Here is an 18,999-nt window from a genome sequence, read left to right as displayed (position 1 = left end):
ACAAACAAAACTTGATATTACGTTTTCAAGTGTGAACTTTGCATAAGCCAGCATCGTTGATGTCAAAAGGTTGTACCCCGGTCCTCTTCCCTGGGTGGAGAACCCACGAGGCCTCTTTGAGCTGTGTGGCTATGGAGAGAGCCTACTCAGGCCAAACTCACAGGCAACACGGAGGGCAGAGATCATGGCTGCGCTTATAATCTAAGTATTTAACAGAACAATCGGAGAAAACAGGCAATGTCTTAAAGATGGAACAGTAGGTCTTCACCAGAGCTGAGAGCTTGTTTGGCGGCCTATGTCAGCCATTAGAGTAGATGTGGCCAATGTTAGATCTCTAAGTAGCCAAGAAAAAAATGACTCCACAAAAAAATAAATAAATAAATAAATCAAGGGGGGATATTCATGAAATTAATTGAAATATATGACTGCCTTTGAGTCTTTTTTTTTTCTTTTTTTCCTTTTTTTTTTTTGGTTTTTCGAGACAGGGTTTCTCTGTGTAAGTTTTGGTGCCTGTCCTGGATCTCACTCTGTAGACCAGGCTGGCCTCCCAACTCACAGAGATCCGCCTGGCTCTGCTGGGATTAAAGTCCTGCGCCGCCGCCCCCCCCCCCCCCTTTGAGTCTTTCTTAATTGGGGTTACTTACTTTAGGATCTTACCAGGAAAGATTTGAGGAAAATGAAAGTATTTTAGGATCCAAAGCACTCAAGAGCATTTGCTTCTCTTGCGAAGGACCAGGTCAGGCACCTGCTCACACAGCCTGTAAAATTAGTTCCAAGGGATCTGAAGGCTCTCACACACATACTCATAAATTAAAAATCAATAAATAAATTTTTAAAAACTATTTTACCAGGGCTGGGTATAGAAGTGCACACCTTATTGAAGTGAGGGGGGGAGGCAGAAATAAGTGGATCCATGAGTTCCAAGCCAGCCAGGACTACACAGTGAGAACATGTCTCTAAATAAATGCATTTTACCAGCATCTCAGTCATTTTAAAGATCTTGCTGAGATAAAAGCCCACCTTACAATTTCATTTTGTGATGTGATCTGTTTTCCTTTAAGTTAGGCTAGCCAATAGAACAGAAACTCAAGTAGCTGCCCGGGCCACAGAACACACTCAGGGTTCTCATGTCTCAAGCTGATTAGAATGTGAAAAGGCATGCAGTTGTAGGATGCTATTTAGGGACAGCTGAAGAATATCACTGAATCCATCGCTGGAAACAGAAATCTCCAGCAACTAGATAAAAATGTAATTCAAAGCCTCTCATTAACAGAACAGAGAATAAACAGTACTTAATGTTTTTAGCAAGACACCCCCGACACAGACAGGGTTTCACTGTGTAGCCCTGGTTGTCCTGGAACTCTGTAGAGCAAGCTGGCTGGGATTAAAGGCGTGTGCCACCACCACTGGGCTTTTTGTTGTTGTTAGGAGACTCAGACTTTTGTTGTTTCCCAGCACTAGGTAGGCAGAGGAAGGCAGATCTCCGAGTTCGAGGCCAGCTTGATCTACAGCACAGCTTGGGTTCCAGGCCCGCCAGGGAAAACAAACAAAAAATGTTTTCAGCTAGGCACAGTGGTGCATACCTTTAATCCCAGTGCAGAGGCAGGAGGATCTCTGAGTTCGAGGCCAGCCAGAGCTACACAGAGAAACCTTGTCTCAAAAAAAAGTTTTGAATCATAATCCCTCACCAAATTGACTCATTAATAATTTTACCCAAAACTTCTATGATCCTATTTTCCTTTTTAAAGGAAGCAATTTTTTTTTTAAAGGCAGTCTCACTCTGGAACCCAGCCTGGCCTTGAACTGGCAATTCTCCAGCCTCAGCCTCCTCAGTGCTGGGATTATAGGCATGAGGCACATAGTAAGTTGTTAATGTCTTAAAGCCTCATAGTAGTGGTGGTGGTGCCTTTAATCGGAGAATTTGGGAGGCAGAAGCAGGCAAATCTGAGTTCAAGGCAAGCATGGTCTACTTAAACACTGTCCTCTCACCTAAAAAAATATTCAGTATTTCTATCTCTCCAGAAGCAGAATTTGATATTTAAAATTTTCTCAATATATAGCCATAATCATGAAAATATTACTTAGCATTATATTTAACTTGAAAAAATACATTCCAGAATAGTCCACAAACAAAACATATTAAAGATTACACTTAGGGGAAACCCAAAACTAGGGATTAAAAAAATAATAAAAATCTATGTAAGAATTAAGATACTATGGAAAAATGCTTAGGCTCTCATTCTAGAAAAAAACCCATGTACATACCTTAATTATGTGACCATTTTATAAATACTTGCTCACCTATTGGCAATAAACTCTGAGCTCAACCTGCAACTCAAAAGATAAATTTGAGCCAATCCAGGATCTCCCCCCGCCGCCACACACACACCACCTTTTTTTTTTTTTTTTTGGCTGCTGGAAAGATTAATGAGGAAGATGAGTTTTTGTTTTGTGTTTTGAGACAGGGTTTCTCTGTGTAGCTCCAGCTATCCTGGAACTCTGTAGACCAGGCTGGCCTCAAACTAGAGATCTGGCTGCCTGTGGCTCCCAGTGTGCTGGTATTAAAGGTGTGTGCCACCACTGACCCCCTCAGAAGATGGCATTACTGAAAAGTGAACACCAAACGCGGAAGCTAGTCGTTATTAACAACTCTTCGATTTATTCAAAGCAATTCAGTTTCAAAACTTAAGTTACAGCAGTCAGAAAAAAAACCAAAAATAGTCAGGAACACACAATCAGTACTGCCTGCCCTTATGTTGAACACTGTGTGGCTTTATCCAAAATAGTTGCACAAAAGTATGAACTTCGGAGTCTCTAAGGACTTAACATACTGTATACACACGCAGTACAGGTAGTGTTACAACAGAGCCCAGAACGTCTACAGAATAGAAAGCCCACTCTTGCTTACGCATGAAAATACTACCCACAAAGCTACCTAAGTCTTAATAGTTATCTGGAGGCCCTATTTGTTGTTTTTAAACCCAAGAACTCTAACTTTGATTGCACAATAGATGATTGGTAAAAAAGTCAATATATAGATTTACTTTTTAAAAATAAGCATTTATTTTGAACCTGGCATAGTGTGCCAAGAGAATTCTTAGGGACTGAAAGCAGGCGTTCCAATTATTGAAATGAGGAAAATGTTAGTCCTTTGGAGATTCCAGTACTGGCACTGAATTTAATCACACGTTTATTTCAGTCAGATATGCAACTCTGTTAGCTTCTCAGCAAATAATTTCATACTTGTTATTTTAAAACACCATGTCAAACATCTTAAATTAAAAAACAACAGTCCTAACTATTATGAACAATTTCTGCATCCCAGTACAGGCAGAACTAATTTGCTGATACTAACTTAAAAAATAAACATAGAAATACAAAACAAAGGAAAACAAAAATTAGTGGCCAAGATTTAAAAAGCAATTGCCTTGAACATGGAGCCTCTGGAACAAAAGAAAAGGGACCTGTCTGCTCATGTTTATTTAGTAGCCATGAGGAAGCATGTACACTTACCCCAAATGTTTCTCTATTGTTAACAGAAGTAAATCCCAACTTCAATACTGACTTTCATACAGTCCTCTGACTGCCATTATACTCCAATCAACTGCTATATTTGATCACACTTTCAAACTATAGGAAGAATAATTAAAGGTCCCACTCAGAAATATAATAAATACTTCACAGCGTTGGTATCCAAATCATCTAAGGAAAACAACTTAATAATTAGACTTGAACATGTTATTAGTTATCAGCAGGTGATCAGTCTGGCCTCTGAGAAAGGAGAATGCTCTGCCTTAGCCTAACACAGCCTCATTCGTGTGCTGTCCATGGTAAGCGAAGCCTGTCTATCTCCTAATGCTCATCACTGCATCTCAACAGACAGGCCATCTCTCCCACTTCACTTGTTCGACACCCAGACAGATGGCTGACAGTCTCCTGGGTACCCACAACTTTGCCAGCTTTCTTTTGGATGGGAGAGGACTGAGGTGACGGAGGGTGACGGAGGGTGACGGGGTGAGCGCACCCCTGACGCCCAGCACGCTGCTGGCACAGCATCACCCACAGAACGGGCTGGCCTGCCTGCCAGTCTCTGGACTTCCATAAAACCAGGCTCCGTAAAAGCCTTGAACCGTATCGCTGAACAGAACCTCCGAGTCCACGGCCTACGCTGCTCAAGAGAACCCTCCTAACTCTGCTTCTACTTTCCAAACTGTGACAGGAAAGTCCTCTAATCCACCCCAGCCCCCAAAACTGCCTTCAAGCTATTGATTTCTGGATCACCTCTTAAAATAAAATAAAAAAAAAAAAATCAATCAGCTTTATCATTCAAGAGACTATTGCCATTTCATATTACAGCTGAGTGTAATTTGTTAATTTATAAATAACTTTAAAACATGAATGAAATGCACCAAACTACACCTGTGTAAAAGCAACCATGTTTTAATTATGGGCTAAAAATGTCTAATACATTAAGCATGAATTATAAAAATCCAGAATCTAATACAGTGCTAGAGAATTTCACAATGGGAAGATGAATGAAAATTTTTTTCTACGTACATTATGATTAACAGACTAGCAAATCTTAATCGGAATGATAAGGCCAAAATAGTAAAACCACACTTTTCCTATAAAAGTTACACACCATCTCCTACAGAGACAGTTATCATACATGAAGAAACGAAGACATATGATCGCTCCACTGCATGCCCGGGAGCGCCAGGCAACCTCATCCTGCAGGGACCTAGTCATCTTCCTCTCCATCATCTTCAGCATCCCGTTTCCTTTTCTCTCCCCGAAGACCCTCTTCTTCTAAAACAGAAGTGTATAAAATACTTAATTTTAACAAATGAATTTTTTTATAGTTACAAAGCTTTCAATCTGAGTAAAAAATGAATGGGAAGCAAAAATTATTGTTTCACTCTGAAATTTCTTCTTCCAATTTCAGAGACTATGCAGTCTTGAGAGAACCTGACAAAGCTCATGAACACACAGGTCAAGAAATCAAGTGCTTGACGTCGATGTGAATCTTAACGTCAACACCATTCTGAAGGACTAGGTAAAGAGGAAACAAAGCGACACCTGGTCCAGCCATTCCTCTCTGGACTGAGGTCCATGCTCTGCAAAATTTGATTCCAGAGGGCAATAAAGTGAACAAGCTTTTACTTCATTTCCGGTTTTGTTTGTTTATTTGTTTGTAACTGTGTATCCAGGCTGTCCTCACACTGAGATCCGCCCGCCTCTGCCTCCCAAGTGCTGGGACTAAAGGTGTACATTACCATGCCTGGCTTTCAGTTCCATTTTTTAAGTACAAGTTACAAGCTGGCTTTTTTGTTTTGTTTTGGTGGGATTAACATACTCTTTCAAAACACTTCTCTACTTCTAAAGGTACGTTATGATAAACAACAAAATCAAAGGAACCAAGGGGGATCCCCATCATAGACTCAACAACCCATGCCACGTATCTGTTCTCTTTAGATTCAGAGTTGCTTAAGGCTGATGCAACTTACCCTCTTCTTCCTCTTCCTCCCCTTCATCAACATAATCATCATCATCTTCTTCATCCTTCAAAATAAAATATTCAATGTGAGAAGCAATGAACTGTAACTCGGACTTTGACTGTTTCCAGTTCAGCTATGTTCTGAAGAGGACAGTTTCTGCCTGCTTTGCTTTTGAACCTAAGCATGGAGGTTTTTATACACAAGCCTATGCTTTTGACAAACACTGTTCCCGAAAACTTTCTCCAACGATGCAAGATGCAAAGGCTCCCTCTGCGGCACTGTGCAGTGCGGAAGCGACCAAGGGCTAGTGAGTGCCCGAAATACAACAGCGTAAATGTGGGAGATACGCCCGGAGTTTTGTGTCATTTTAATTACCTGTTTGCTTGAGACAGGGTCTCAAAGTAGCCCAGGCTAACCTCTAATTCGTGACCGTACTGGTTCTGACTCTCGAGTGCAGGATTACAAGCACATACCACTTTGTCCAGCTTACTTTTAAATAGCCACGTCTGCCCATCATAACAGAAGTGGGTCTTTACTATCTTAAAAATAAACTACTCTCCTCTACAGATGATCTGAACTCTAACAACAAATACGGTTATATGTTGAATAAACAAATGTATTTTTCTAGACCTCAGCTTTTCAGTCAATAAAAGCAAAAGATGAGCCAAAAATCTGAAATCCAAAATGTTCCAAAACGCTGAAAATCTTTTGATTATAAAGCAAAAAACTAAAATGCCAAGTGACCTCGCATGCACCTTCAGTCAAACTACAAGCATATTAAAGACACTATATAATACCAGGCACATGCCTTTGAGGCAGAGGCAGGAGGATCTCTGTGAGTTTAAAGACATCCTGGTCCACAGAGCAAGTTCCAGGTCAGCCTGAGATTATAGATAACATGACCATCATAATCCCTCTGTGTGGGTTCATATGTATGCACACAGGCATTATGAGGCCAGAAGACAAGCCTTGGTGCTGTTCCTTGAGTTACGATGCACCCTGTTTTGTGATGGAGCCCCTCACTGGCCTAGACCTGCCACGTGGCCTATACTGGCCCAGAGATTCACCTGTCTCCATTTCTCTGAGGCTGTGATTATAGTCACATCCCACCATACCATGCACTTTTTTGGTTTTGGTTTGGTTTTCAGAGACATCGTTTCTCTGTGTAGCACTGCCGATGATTAAAGGCATGCACCACCACCACCACCACCACCACCACCACCTCCACCTAGCTTTTTTTTTAATGGATTCTTGGAATTGAACTCAGGTCCTTGTACTCGTAGGGTGAGCACTTCACCCCGAGCAATCTGTCCAGCCCTCCATCACTTTTATGACTATGTTTTGACCATGAACGTTCTACCTATCAGTAGATGCTAATTTCCTCAGACCCTGTTACTAGATGGAAGGTGGTTTTCTCCCTTCTAAAAACTGTATGATTGCTGTGTGTGCTCGTGTGGTGGTCAGAGGACAACTGGGCATGGGTTCTCTCCTTCCACTCCTCTGTAGGTTCTAGAGATTGAACTTGGGCCCCAGGCTTGCACAGCGAGTATCTTTACCAGTTCGGTCATCACTGGCCCACTCTCTCTTTTTAGAATAACTCCGGCCTCCAGCTCGGTTTCCTCTTTCCAGTGTTTACACCCTCTCTCTTACCGTCCCTTACTCTCTCAATTTTATTCTGCCACAGACTCAGGACAGGGCATCACTAGTGAATATGCAAGAGACAACAGATTTAATGTCGACACTGAACACTCTCCAAGGCAAACAGGGCTCAGGAGACTTTCATCACCTCTGTTTTGACTGCTCGGAGCCTTCTGCACTTATCGCTATGATCTTGGCTATGCTACAAATATCTAAGTACCGGACAGAGTTGGTACTACTATGCATCTAAAAGCAATCAGTTGAGAGCCTCTGCATCTCACCACCACACGAGTTTACTGCTCCTCGGGTATACTCTTAATAATGTGTGGTGGTGCATACACGTAGCCCTGCAGGTGGGAGGACTGAGGGTCCCAGCTCAGCCTGGCCTACAAAGCAAGACTGTCTCAAAGCCACCCGACAGGCTAGGGAGACGACTGCACACTGTGTAGACCTGAGCTCGGGTTCCCAAGCACCACATAAAAGGTGGCATGGTGGCCAACGCCCACACTCTTGGCCCAGGGGAAGGGGAAACAGAAGACCCCCGGGGCTTGCTGGCGAGCCCGTCCTGCTAAGTTCCAAGTCAGCACAAAATATAAGTAGTCAATGGTTAGTGGTTAAAAGTGCTTGCTAGGCTGGGCGTGGTGGCACGCCTTTAATCCCAGCACTGGGAGACAGAGGCAGGGGGAGAGGTCAGCTTGGGCTACATATCAAGTTCCAGGACAACCAGGCACACGAGGTAACCTATGCTATCATTAAACTCCTGTAGTCCCTACTGCCTCACCCTCCCTGAGTGCTGGGATTATGTCATGAGCTGAGCTGAGGCTTCATTTTTGAACACCCAAACTATCCCATCCAGAATGAAAATGCTGTGTGTATTTCAGAGATTTCTGATCTATGCTTTGCCATGTCATCTTGAGTTAACATTCTCCAACATTCAGGAGAATAATACACCCAAATGAAAGTCATCCCGAAGTTGGTTGAAGTAACTTTTTTTTTTTTTTTTTGGTTTTTCGAGACAGGGTTTCTCTGTGTAGCTTTGCGCCTTTCCTGGAACTCAGTTGGTAGTCCAGGCTGGCCTCGAACTCACAGAGATCCGCCTGGCTCTGCCTCCTGAGTGCTGGGATTAAAGGCGTGCGCCACCACCGCCCGGCGGTTGAAGTAACTTTTAAGGCAGGAGTGGTGAATGTGTGTGATCCCAGCACTCAGGAGGCAGAGCTAAGGGGACTGCCCCCAATTCAACAGCAGCATGAGATGCATGAGTCTGAGACCAGCCTGGGATGCAGAGTAAAAAAAATACATCCACCACCGCCCCCAACCCCCCCAACTTCAAAATGTAACTTTTAAAGTACTTACTATTTATACTTAAGGAAGAAATCATTGACAGAGAAAATAAAAGGACAAATGCAAATAAAACAAGGCTAGAAGACTTGCATTTTACCAAATAAACCAAACATAAGAGAAACATTCAAGCTATATATTGTTGGTGTAAACTAACTAGGCTTTCCTTATAAATACTTAAGATGCTTCAACAAGTTTCCTTCTTTATTACTTCGTAGTTTCTGACTTACAAGGCTCCAAACGAGTCTAAGGCCTCATTTTTGTACATTCATTTCAAATTTAAAATTAGTATCATGGCCAGGCAGTGGTGGTGCACGCCTTTAATCCCAGCATTTGGGAGGCAGAGGCAGATGGATCTCTGTGAGTTCCAGGCCAGCCTGGTCTACAGAGTGAGTTCCAGGACAGGCTCCAAAGCTACACAGAGAAACCCTGTCTCAAGGAGAAAAAACAAAAAAAATATTATTTTAAGGTGTGTTACTTTTGTGTTGCATTTGTTTAATTAACTCTTCGAAGCTGTGTTACTGTACCTGTCTAAAACACCTGATGGTCTAATAAAGAACTGAACAGCCAATAGCAAGAGAAAGGACAGGTGGGGCTGGCAAGCAGAGAATAAATAAAAGAAGGAGCCAGAGGAGGAGAAGGACATCAGGGGCCAGCCACCCAGCTACACCACCAGTCACGGAGTAAGAAAGAAAAGTATACAGTAACAGAGCAAGGTAAAAGCCCAGAAACAGAAGCCAGACAGGGATAATTTAAGTAAAGAAAAGCTGGCCAGAAACAAGCCAAGCTAAGGCCGGACATTCATAATTAAGAATAAGCTTCCGTGTGTGGTTTATTTAGGAGATGGGTGGCAGGCCCCCCAAAAAAGAGTAAAAAGCACCAACAAGAGTAACAGGAAAAAAAATAAGAACCATCCATCAGATATTGTCTAACTAACCACCATTACCTAAGAAAAACTACAACTAACGATGCATGCTTTGGTGGCAAGAGGGACACATTGCAGTATATCAAGGCAAGTAATGGCCGGATCTGCACACTATAAAAGGGCACTATGGAGGGCATCCCACTGAGGTATCATGTGAGGCCAGCCTGGTCTGCACATAGAAACCCTGTCTTGAAAAAAAAAAAGGAGGAGGAGGAAGAGGAGGAAGGAGGAGGAGGAGGAGGAGAAAGAAGAGGAAGAGGAAGAGGATGAGGAGGAAAGCTGATGCAAGAGTATAAAGCAAGAGGTAACTGGAGAGAAGACACCCAGGTCTCTGCAGTCTGTAATGTGCTAACTAGAACTAGGTGCTTTATGCAGAGGCTCGGACATACATTCATCAAATGTTCCAGCATCCCATGCCACTGAGGGCACAATCAATTCCGAGAGTATCTGGGCGCTAAGAAACAAGCAGCGGCAATCCTTAGGGAGCCACCGTGGATTCGGCAGTCTGCTGCCCATCTTTCTTGCTCTTTCTTCTGGACGCTGGCCAGAACCAATAAACTTCTGATAATTCGGGTCTCCATGCCCCTCCTCTAATGCCCCTTCCCTGCCATGTGACTGCCTGTCCGACCCCTGTCTGACCGCACACCAGCTTTTATACCACGCTGGTTCATTCTCCCCCAGGCAGCTGCTGAGACTTACAGCTTGCCTACCCCGGGAGCTTTTCCTTTTTTAAAGATTTACTTATTATGTTTACAGTGTTCTGTCCACCACAGAGCATCCAGTAGGAGACTGAGAGAGAAGACAGATGCTTACCCACAAGTTAGGAAACGAGTCAGGACTCACTCTTTACAGTTCTCAGCCTTGGGCCCAAACCATCATCAATGCAAAGATCAAGTTTCCATTCACCTGAATTTCTTCTTTCATTAAGTATGAGAGGCCCACCTCCTCTTCTCCCTCTCCCACTTCTGAACCTGCTTCATCCTCATCCTCATCTTCGTCCTCCTCCTCCTCTTCGTATCCTTCAGGTGGACCAGCTTCGTCTTCTTCCTCCTCTTCCTCATCTTCATCTCCATCTTTAAAAAACATTTTAGAAGATGAGCCAACGGCTGGGCAAATGCTTCCCCTGGTGTGCAGGCCCTCCTCACTCTTGCCCAAACACCTGAACACCTTAAGCTAACGGTGGAGAGTTTCTCAAGGTGCAGCCAATACTTTAATCCCAGCCCGGACCTCTGTGAGTTCGAGACCAGCCTGGTCTATAGAGTGAGATCCAGGACAGGCACCAAAAACTACACAGAGAAACCCTGTCTTTAAAAAAAAAAAAAAAAAAGGGGGGGGGGGAAGGAAGGAAGGAAGGAAGGAAGGAAGGAAGGAAGGAAGGAAGGAAGGAAGGAAGGAAGAAAGGTAGGTTCTGGCCGGGCGGTGGTGGCGCATACCTTTAGTCCCAGCACTTGGGAGGCAGATCAAGTGGATCTGAGTCTGAGCTCTACACAGTGAGTGCCAGAACAGCAGGAATTATGTCTCAAAAAGAAAAACCATTACCTTCCTCATCCTCCTCCTCCGAGTCCGGTGCCTCATTGTCGTCCTGATCGAATCCATCCAAGTATGTGATCTGCTGCAGCAGCTCGAAAATGCTTTCTCTGTAATCTTCCAGGTTCGTGATCTCACAGTTGAACAAGTCGAGACTTTTCAAATTTTTAAGATTTTGCTGAAAAAGTAAAGTTAAAGGTTACAATCAAGATTTTAAATACCATGTTCTTCAATTTTAATGAAAGATCTGAAAAACATATACTTGAAGTTAAAGAAAGATGTTTTTTGCATTTTTAGTGTTTTTTAAGGGTCATTCTACAAAGCACGGGCAGCTCTTAGTCACTACTGCGCCTCCAACATCTGTCTTAGAGCTTGATTTCTTGTAAACACTCCAGGCACTCTTGCTGACAGAATCTGCAGAAATAATCAACAGCACCCAATGTGCTGGTATACACCCATAACCTGGCCAAGGTAGGAGGGTCAGAGTTGGAGGCCCACCCGGGATACAGAGACCACTCATCTTAAAAGAACAAAAGGTGTCACAACCATACGACAGTCCCCTTACACCAGCACCCAAGCCTGTTCCCAATAGCTTAACTTCATCTTTTTTTTTAAAGGCAGGGTAGGGTGTCACTACGGAGCCCAAGTCTTGAACTCGAAACCCTTTAGCCTCCCAAATACTAGGCTACAGACACCACCACACAAAGGCTGACTGTTTTAAAAACCTGAGGACAAGAGCTCGCCAAGCGGATCGGTGGCTGCCTCCACCTGTTGCCAAGTCTGACACCTTGAGTTCAATCCCTGGGACCCACACACCTGGAGAAAACCAATTCCCACAAGTTGTCCCCTCACACAGTCACACACACACACACACACACACACACACACACACACACACACTCACACACACACACACAACTGTAATGAAACAAAAATGTAAGTCTGAGAATTTTCCTTCCTATCATCAGAAAATACTTCTTAGTACCTCAAAAGGTACTTATGTGTCCCCTTACTTTAGAAAAAAAAAAATGACAGCTGTTTAAAAACCAGAGTAAAGTCCTGAAGAAAATACAAGCTAATTGTTAAGTAAATTTGTCACTGATTCAAAAATTCTTCTGGATTTCTTAATTTTTCTTATATTTTAATTATATTGAAGGGGTGTGTGCATGCATACACCACAAGCGTGTGTGTGTGTGTGTGTGTGTGTGTGTGTGTGTGTGTGTGTATGTGTGTGTGTGTATGTGTGTGTGTGTGTGTGTGTGTGTGTGTGTGTCAGAGACAACATTCGGGAGTGGGTTCTCTCTATCTACCACAAGGTTCTAAGGATCATGACAGGTCTTCAAGCTCAGTGGTAAGTACCTTTAAAAATGAGTGGTACTGAAGCTTTATTTTATTTTTGTTTTGTTTGTTTGAGACAGGGTCTCTCTATATATATAGTCCTGGCTCTCTGTCCTGGAACTCTTTAATGCAGACCAGGCTGGCCTTAAACCCAGAGATCCACCTGCCTCTGCCTCCCAAGTACTGGGACTAAAGGCGTGTGCCACCACTGCCTGGCTTGAGGCCTTAATTTTTTCTAAAGAATAAATTTTTTAAAGGTTTGTTTGTATTTTATGTGCATGTAAGGATCCCCTGGAATGGGAGTTACAGACAGTTGTGAGCTGTCGTGTGGGTGCTAGGAATTGAACCCAGGTCCTCTAGGAGAGCAGCCGGTGGTCTTAACCCTGGGCCTTAACCTCCAGCCCTGAGGCCTTTATTTTTAAGAAAGGGTCTCACTCTGCAGCCCAGGTTCCAACTTGGAGTCATCCCTCCTCTGCCTCAGTGCTGAGTGGCAAGTCCAGCTAGATGCTAAAGAAAAACAGCTATCTGGATCACAAGAGATAATTCAGAGAAGTCCAGACTTAAACAGAGATCAATGAAATAGAATAGGAACAAACCTCAGATCAACGAATCCAAAGCTAATCCCAAAAATCAAGTCCAGAGACGATCATTCCACTTACCAGTGCCTCTACTGTGCTGAGATCTTTGATTTTGTTTCCACTCAGATTGAGGTAGGTGAGATTGGGACATTTCTCTGCCAGGACTTCCAAGCCTCCAGATATTATATTGTCACTGAGTTCCAACTACATAGTCAACATGGAGAGAAAGCAAAGAATGGGGAAGCTGAGCACTTTGAAAAGCTCATCAATGTGAAGAAGAGCAATTGACATTCTCTCTGACATCACCGATTTCTATCTACCTGCAAACAGAGCAGACCCTACCCGGCAGCTTATCCGAGGCTCCAGTGTGTTCATCTGCATTTTATGATGGGGGCCAGTGGCAGATATTAAATCCAACTTTGTGCCATAAAACAATTCTAATTTAAATTTCTAAGCAATACTAAAACTAATTCCAAAATCCTACAGTCTTTCTTTTCTTTTTTAGAGATGGTCTCTCTGTGTAGCCCTGGCTATCCTGGATCTCACTCTGTAGACCAGGTTGGTCTTGAACTCAGAGATCTGCCTGCCTCTGCCTCCTGAGTGCTGGCATAAAAGGCATGTGTCACCACTGCCCAGCTCTTTTCTTTTTTCTTTTTTTTTGGGGGGGGGGAGCTGAGGATCGAACCCAGGGCTTTGTGCTTGCTAGGCAAGCGCTCTACCACTGAGCTAAATCCCCAACCCCTTGTTTTCTTTTTAATTAGTTAATTAATTAATTAATTTTATGTGCACTGATTGGTGCTTTGCCTGCATGTATGTCCATATGATGGTGTTGGATCCCCTGGAACTGAGTCACAGAGAGTTGTGACTGGGAATTGTGTGCTGGGAATTGAACCCAGGTCCCCTGGAAGAGCAGCCAGTGCTCTTAACCACTGAGCCATCTCTCCAGCTCCTTCCCTTTTCTTATCTCTAGGAACTTAAGTATTTCTTTTTTTGTTTGTTTGTTCTGTTTTTTTTTTTTTTTCCGAGACAGGGTTTCTCTGTGTAGCTTTGTTCCTTTCCTTGTTCTCACTCTGTAGACCAGGCTGGCCTCAAATTCACAGAGATCCGTCTGCCTCTGCCTACTGAGTGCTGGGATTAAAGAAGCATTTCTTATTAGCAGGTGAAATGGTCATTTCGCTTGACGAAGAACTTGATAAGCCTCAGCATAAAAACCATGGTATCCTCAAACTACTTCCAACTCACCTTTCGAAGTTTATTTAAGCTGGGAAGCCGAGCCAAGGAACTTAATTCCACGTTGGCCATACTAAGAAACTCCAGTTCTTTGAAAGTGTCATTCAGGCCTTCGATTTCCCCATTGACACACAAGCAATTATCGAGGACTAACTCTGTCACCTGTGAGAAGAAACATAGCAATAATTAGTTTGCATAGCAACAGACCTGTGTCTGAGCACTCCAAACATTGGAGCATGTGTCCCAGCACTCCAGAGGCAGAGGCAGGAGGCTTTCTGTGAGCTCCAAGCCAAGCTGGTCTACATAGTGAGTTCCAGGACAGCCAAAGCTACAAAACAGAGAAAGGCCCTGTTCAGAACCAACAACAAACCCACCAAACGCAAACACCAATCCCTACACTGAGTGCATTGCATGAGGCTGAGATCTCGCTGCTTGGGAGTGCAGGGGAAGGGTCACTTGAGCCATGGAGTCTGTAACCAGCCTGGGAACACCAGAGCAACAGTCTCAGACAACAATCAACAAGCAACCCTAGTGGAACTGAGTTCATAAAAAGACTTGAAGGCATTCTGGAGATGAGCTGGGAAGAAGGGATCAGAGGGTGGAGGGGAGAAGGGAGGGTAAGGAGTGATCAGATCACAACATACGGGCACATGTATGAAACGCATGAAACACTGCATATAATTAACATACTAGTAAAACCTGACGTGGATTTAGCTATCACCGCGAGCAATCCTTCACAACTGAATTTGGACTAACAAGCGCAATGCCCACTTCAAATCACTGAGGCAGAAACACCAAGTGTGAAAAGGTGCTACTGAAATGCGTTTGGACTCTTGAGCAAGAGCCTCACCACCTGACCTGCGCTTCCACAGGGAGGGGGACTCCTGGCTACTTCGGGGAGACGCAGAGAGCTACAGGAGGGAGAAGGGGAACTGTCCATCACCTTTCCGGTTTAAGCCTCTGTATCTTTGGCGATAAATGTCAGTGGAAGTCCAATCTTGTTACCCTTCAGGAAGTAGTGTTCTGGAAGTCCCTTCTAGAACAGCCCACCTCTGGGGTGTCGACTGAAGACAGGCACCATCACACAAAACATCCTTGACAAATGTTATTTCTCCTTCTGACGCTCAAGCGCTTCTGTGGACTTTCCCAATCCTGGAGCGACGGGGGACTGGACTTTTGTTTTTTGTTTTGTTTTTTAAATGTATATGGCGTTTCTGCCTGAAGGTATATCTGTGCACTCTGTGCATGCAGTACCCATGGAAGCCAGGAAATGGGCCTGGATCCCTAGTACTAGACTTAGGGGCAGTCGTGAGTCAACATGTGGGTTCTGGGAATTCAAACCTGATCCCCCAAAGAGCAGCCAGTGATCTTAATCCCTGAGCCCTCTCTCCAGCTCAGAACAGGATTTCTTATTAGATCTGAGTTGTAGGTTTATTTATTTTATGTGTACAGGTGTTCTTCCTGCAGATAAGTGTACCACATGCGTGTCTGCTGCCTTCTGAGGCCAGAAAAGGGAATCGACTCCCTGGCAGCTGGCAGCCACCATGTGAATGTGGGCAAGAATAAGTGCTCTTAACTAGTGAGCTGTGCTCTTAACTAGAGAGCTGTGCTCTTAACTAGTCAATCCAGCCCCAGATCCGCGATGGAATAACAAAACTTACCTGAATAGATCTAATCATGGATCCTGGTTCTCTATCCCCAGTTAAAAAAAAAAAAATCAGAAACAACAAATGCCATCTTCTCTACTTGAGTGTAACTTTGGCATCATTATTTCAATGAGCAGAAATGACACCATGACATCCCTTTTAGAGACCAGGAAGCCAAGACCCAGAAAAAACGACTTGCATTAGGTCACACCTTTGGTGTATGAGAGGGTGTCCTACTCTTAAGCCTTTGTTTGTTTGTTTGTTTGGGGGTTATTTTTTGGTTTTTCTGTGTAGCCCTGTCTGTCCAGGAACTCCATCTGTAGACCAAGCTGAGAGATCCGCCTGTCTCTGCCTCTGCCTCCAAGTGCTGGGATTAAAGGAGTGAGCAACCACCACTATTCCTTCTCACTATTTAGTCCTGGTCGGCCAGAAACTTGCTTTGTAGATCATCAGGTAGGCCTCAAACTCAGAGACCCATCTGCCTCTGCCTCCGGGTGCCAGGATTACATGCCAGGATTAAAAGCGTGCACTATCACACCAGGCAACTCTTAAGCCTTTGGGTTCCAAGCCAGAGCGAAGAAAGCTGAGCAAGAGGGCGTGGAGATCTGGTGTCAGAAACCCAGTTCTTCCACTAGAATAAGCCACTTCACTGCCTTGAGACTCCTGTTCGCCGACTTGGATTCTAAAACAATACAACCCAGTTTACAAGTTTTCCCAAGGAGAAAGTAAATAAACAGGGTACTTTATAAACTGTCCATTAAGTGGGCGGTGGTGGCGCACACCTTTAATCCCAGCGCTTGGGAGGCAGAAGCAGGTGGATCTGAGTTCAAGGCCAGCCTGGGCTACAGAGCGGAGTTCCAGGACAGCCAGGGCTACACAGAAAAACCTTGTCTTAAAAAGCTAAAAACAAGCCGGGCGGTGGTGGCGCACGCCTTTAATCCCAGCACTCGGGAGGCAGAGCCAGGTGGATCTCTGTGAGTTCGAGGCCAGCCTGGGCTACCAAGTGAGCTCCAGGAAAGGCGCAAAGCTACGCAGAGAAACCCTGTCTCGAAAAAAAAAAACCAAAAAAAAAAAAAAAAAAAACCAAAAAAAAAAAAAAAAAAAGCTAAAAACATAAACAAAAACAGTCTCCATAAACCTGTTACTACACCACGGTATCGTCCAGCAATCCTCCAAAGTGGAGGCGAAAGGATGGGGGGGGAAGGCCAACTTCTGTGCCCTAAGGCTTCCGAGAAACCGCTCGTTTTGATTTGTTTTGCCTCATCTGACAGAGTCGCACTTGCAGCCACCCTTCTACCTCGGCCTCCAAGGGCTGGGAATTACAGATATACAGAATTACAGACATACAGAATCACAGATCTCAGTCCCCGCGTCCCGCCGATGGGCAGCTTTTCAACTTTGAGTTATTCTGGAATCTTCTAACAAGCTCTAGAAAACTTCTAGTTCTCCCTCGAGATAACCCTCACAGCAACAATGTTTCCTCCACCTCGCTCTCGGCTCAAGTCGGGGGAAACCCGCACGCCGGCCACGGGGAAAGACTCGGGCACAGGCAACCGCGAAGGCCGGGCGGACCGGCGCCTTTGCTCGGGCGTCAAGGGGCCACCGTGGCGCGGATCCCTGGCCCCCCGACTTCATGCTGCAGGGAACCAGCGAGCCCCAGGCGCCGCCACCGCCCGGGCGCCGCCGCGGCCCAAGCTCCAGGCCCGTGAACCTGGCGGGAACCGCGAAGGAATCCGACGGCCGGGGGATGGGGGGGGCTCCGGAGGCGACGCCTCCCGGGGCCCCTCCCGGCCCGCGACTCCTGCCGACGGCCGCACGGAGCACCGCGCGACGGGGCTCGCGTAGAGGTCCGTGCGCCACGAGGGTCGCGGCCGGCGCCGTCGGGTCCCGGGATCCCGCCGCAGCCCCGGTGCGCGCCGCCCGCGCGAGTGGGCACCGCCGGAGGGAGCGCGGGGCGCACGTCGGCCCGGAGACCCACGCCCGGGGGCCGCGGCCGGCCGAGCGGCGGCGGCGGCGGCGGCACCGCGGCAAAGTTAACACCAACTTCGCAGGCGGCGAGGGCCCGGCGGGGGTCGCGCCCACGCCGCCCGGCCCCCCGCGAGGCCGGGCCGCCGGGCTGCGGGGCCGCCGAGGGGCTGAGCCCCCGCGCGCTCGCGAAAATGCCCCCCTAGAAACTTAAGCCCTTCGCCATTTTAAGCACGAGAGCCTGGCGATTTAAAACTTAAAATAAAACGCCCCGCCTCCACCCCGAGTGGGGGCGCGTGTCCCAGCCCGCCCGGCGCGCCCACCCGGACCCCCGGAGCCCACCCCGGCCGACCCCGGGCGGGAGGGCATGGTGGGGGCTGAGTCATCTCACCTCCTCCGGGGCTCTGTTCTTCAACTCCAGGTTAATCTTCTTCTTCATCTCCATGTCCTCCTCCTTTTCCCCTCGCCTGCCCTCCCCGCTACCCCCAACCCTAAAAACAAAAAATAAACAAAACCTCTAAAGGTCTGGAGATGAATGAAAAAGAGACGCAGAGACGAACGCCCACCACCACCCGGGTGCGGGGCAGAAAAGAAAAGAATAGCAAATGGAGTCCGACGACTTGGGACTAACTCGGCTGCCCCCACCTTCTAGTCCACACACCCGCGCGCGCACACCCGGGCACGCACGCACATTCACACACACACACAGAAAGAGAGAGAGAGAGCGAGAGAGAGAGACACACACGCGCGCGCCCGCAGTTCCTTCCCCTTCAATGGCTGCTGCGAGACTGAGCCTCCATGACACGGCACCGCCAACCCCCTGGCCTACACCCCGCCCACCCCCCGACGGCATTGGCCGGGTCTTTAGTGTCACACGACTCTATTGGGTGAGAGGACTGTCCGTCCGTCTTTAGGCGGGACCTGGACCAGAAGCTCCGTGTCTATTGGCTCGGAGCAAGCGCGCAGTTAATTCCGATTGGTCCGGGAGGATGTACGTCCCGGAGAAATGATTTTGAATCCCGGTCGCCCCCCTCCTTTTCTTTGTGTGGTTGGCGCGCTTTCCCTCGGTCGTGGGACGGTTTGGGTGTCTGTTGAATTTGTTGTTGTTGGGGGGTTCTCTGGCTTCGGGGTTAAAGGGAGGGGAAAGGCGTCGTTGGCGGCCCCGGGCTGTAAGGGGGTCATTGACACCGCACTCCGGAGCTTTCGGGGGTCTTAACACAAACTCTCTGCTCTGTGGCTGCGGGCTGAGCGAGGGACGCCGCGCCAGAGCCCCGAGTGCGTTGCGCCCCCGCGTCGAACTGCCCTTGCGAGTTGTA

General features: G+C 46.3%; 1 protein-coding gene across 1 annotated transcript; it reads right to left on the bottom strand.

Moving 5' to 3' along the window:
• Window positions 1-2,639: 2,639 nt before the first annotated feature.
• On the bottom strand, window positions 2,640-18,517 carry Anp32e (acidic nuclear phosphoprotein 32 family member E). The gene is made up of 7 exons (XM_006982562.4): window positions 18,075-18,517; window positions 14,085-14,234; window positions 12,924-13,046; window positions 10,939-11,104; window positions 10,306-10,472; window positions 5,508-5,562; window positions 2,640-4,809 (listed from the first exon to the last, which is right to left on the bottom strand). The coding sequence occupies exons 1-7, from the start codon at window positions 18,126-18,128 to the stop codon at window positions 4,742-4,744; spliced, it is 783 nt and encodes a 260-aa protein (XP_006982624.1). The 5' UTR covers window positions 18,129-18,517; the 3' UTR covers window positions 2,640-4,741.
• Window positions 18,518-18,999: the final 482 nt, after the last annotated feature.

The sequence above is a fragment of the Peromyscus maniculatus genome, chromosome 6 (genome assembly GCF_049852395.1).
Source record: "Peromyscus maniculatus bairdii isolate BWxNUB_F1_BW_parent chromosome 6, HU_Pman_BW_mat_3.1, whole genome shotgun sequence".
NCBI lineage: Eukaryota > Metazoa > Chordata > Mammalia > Rodentia > Cricetidae > Peromyscus > Peromyscus maniculatus.
The sequence above is the reverse complement of the archived record's forward strand: the minus strand, read 5'-3'. Positions and strand labels throughout refer to the sequence as shown.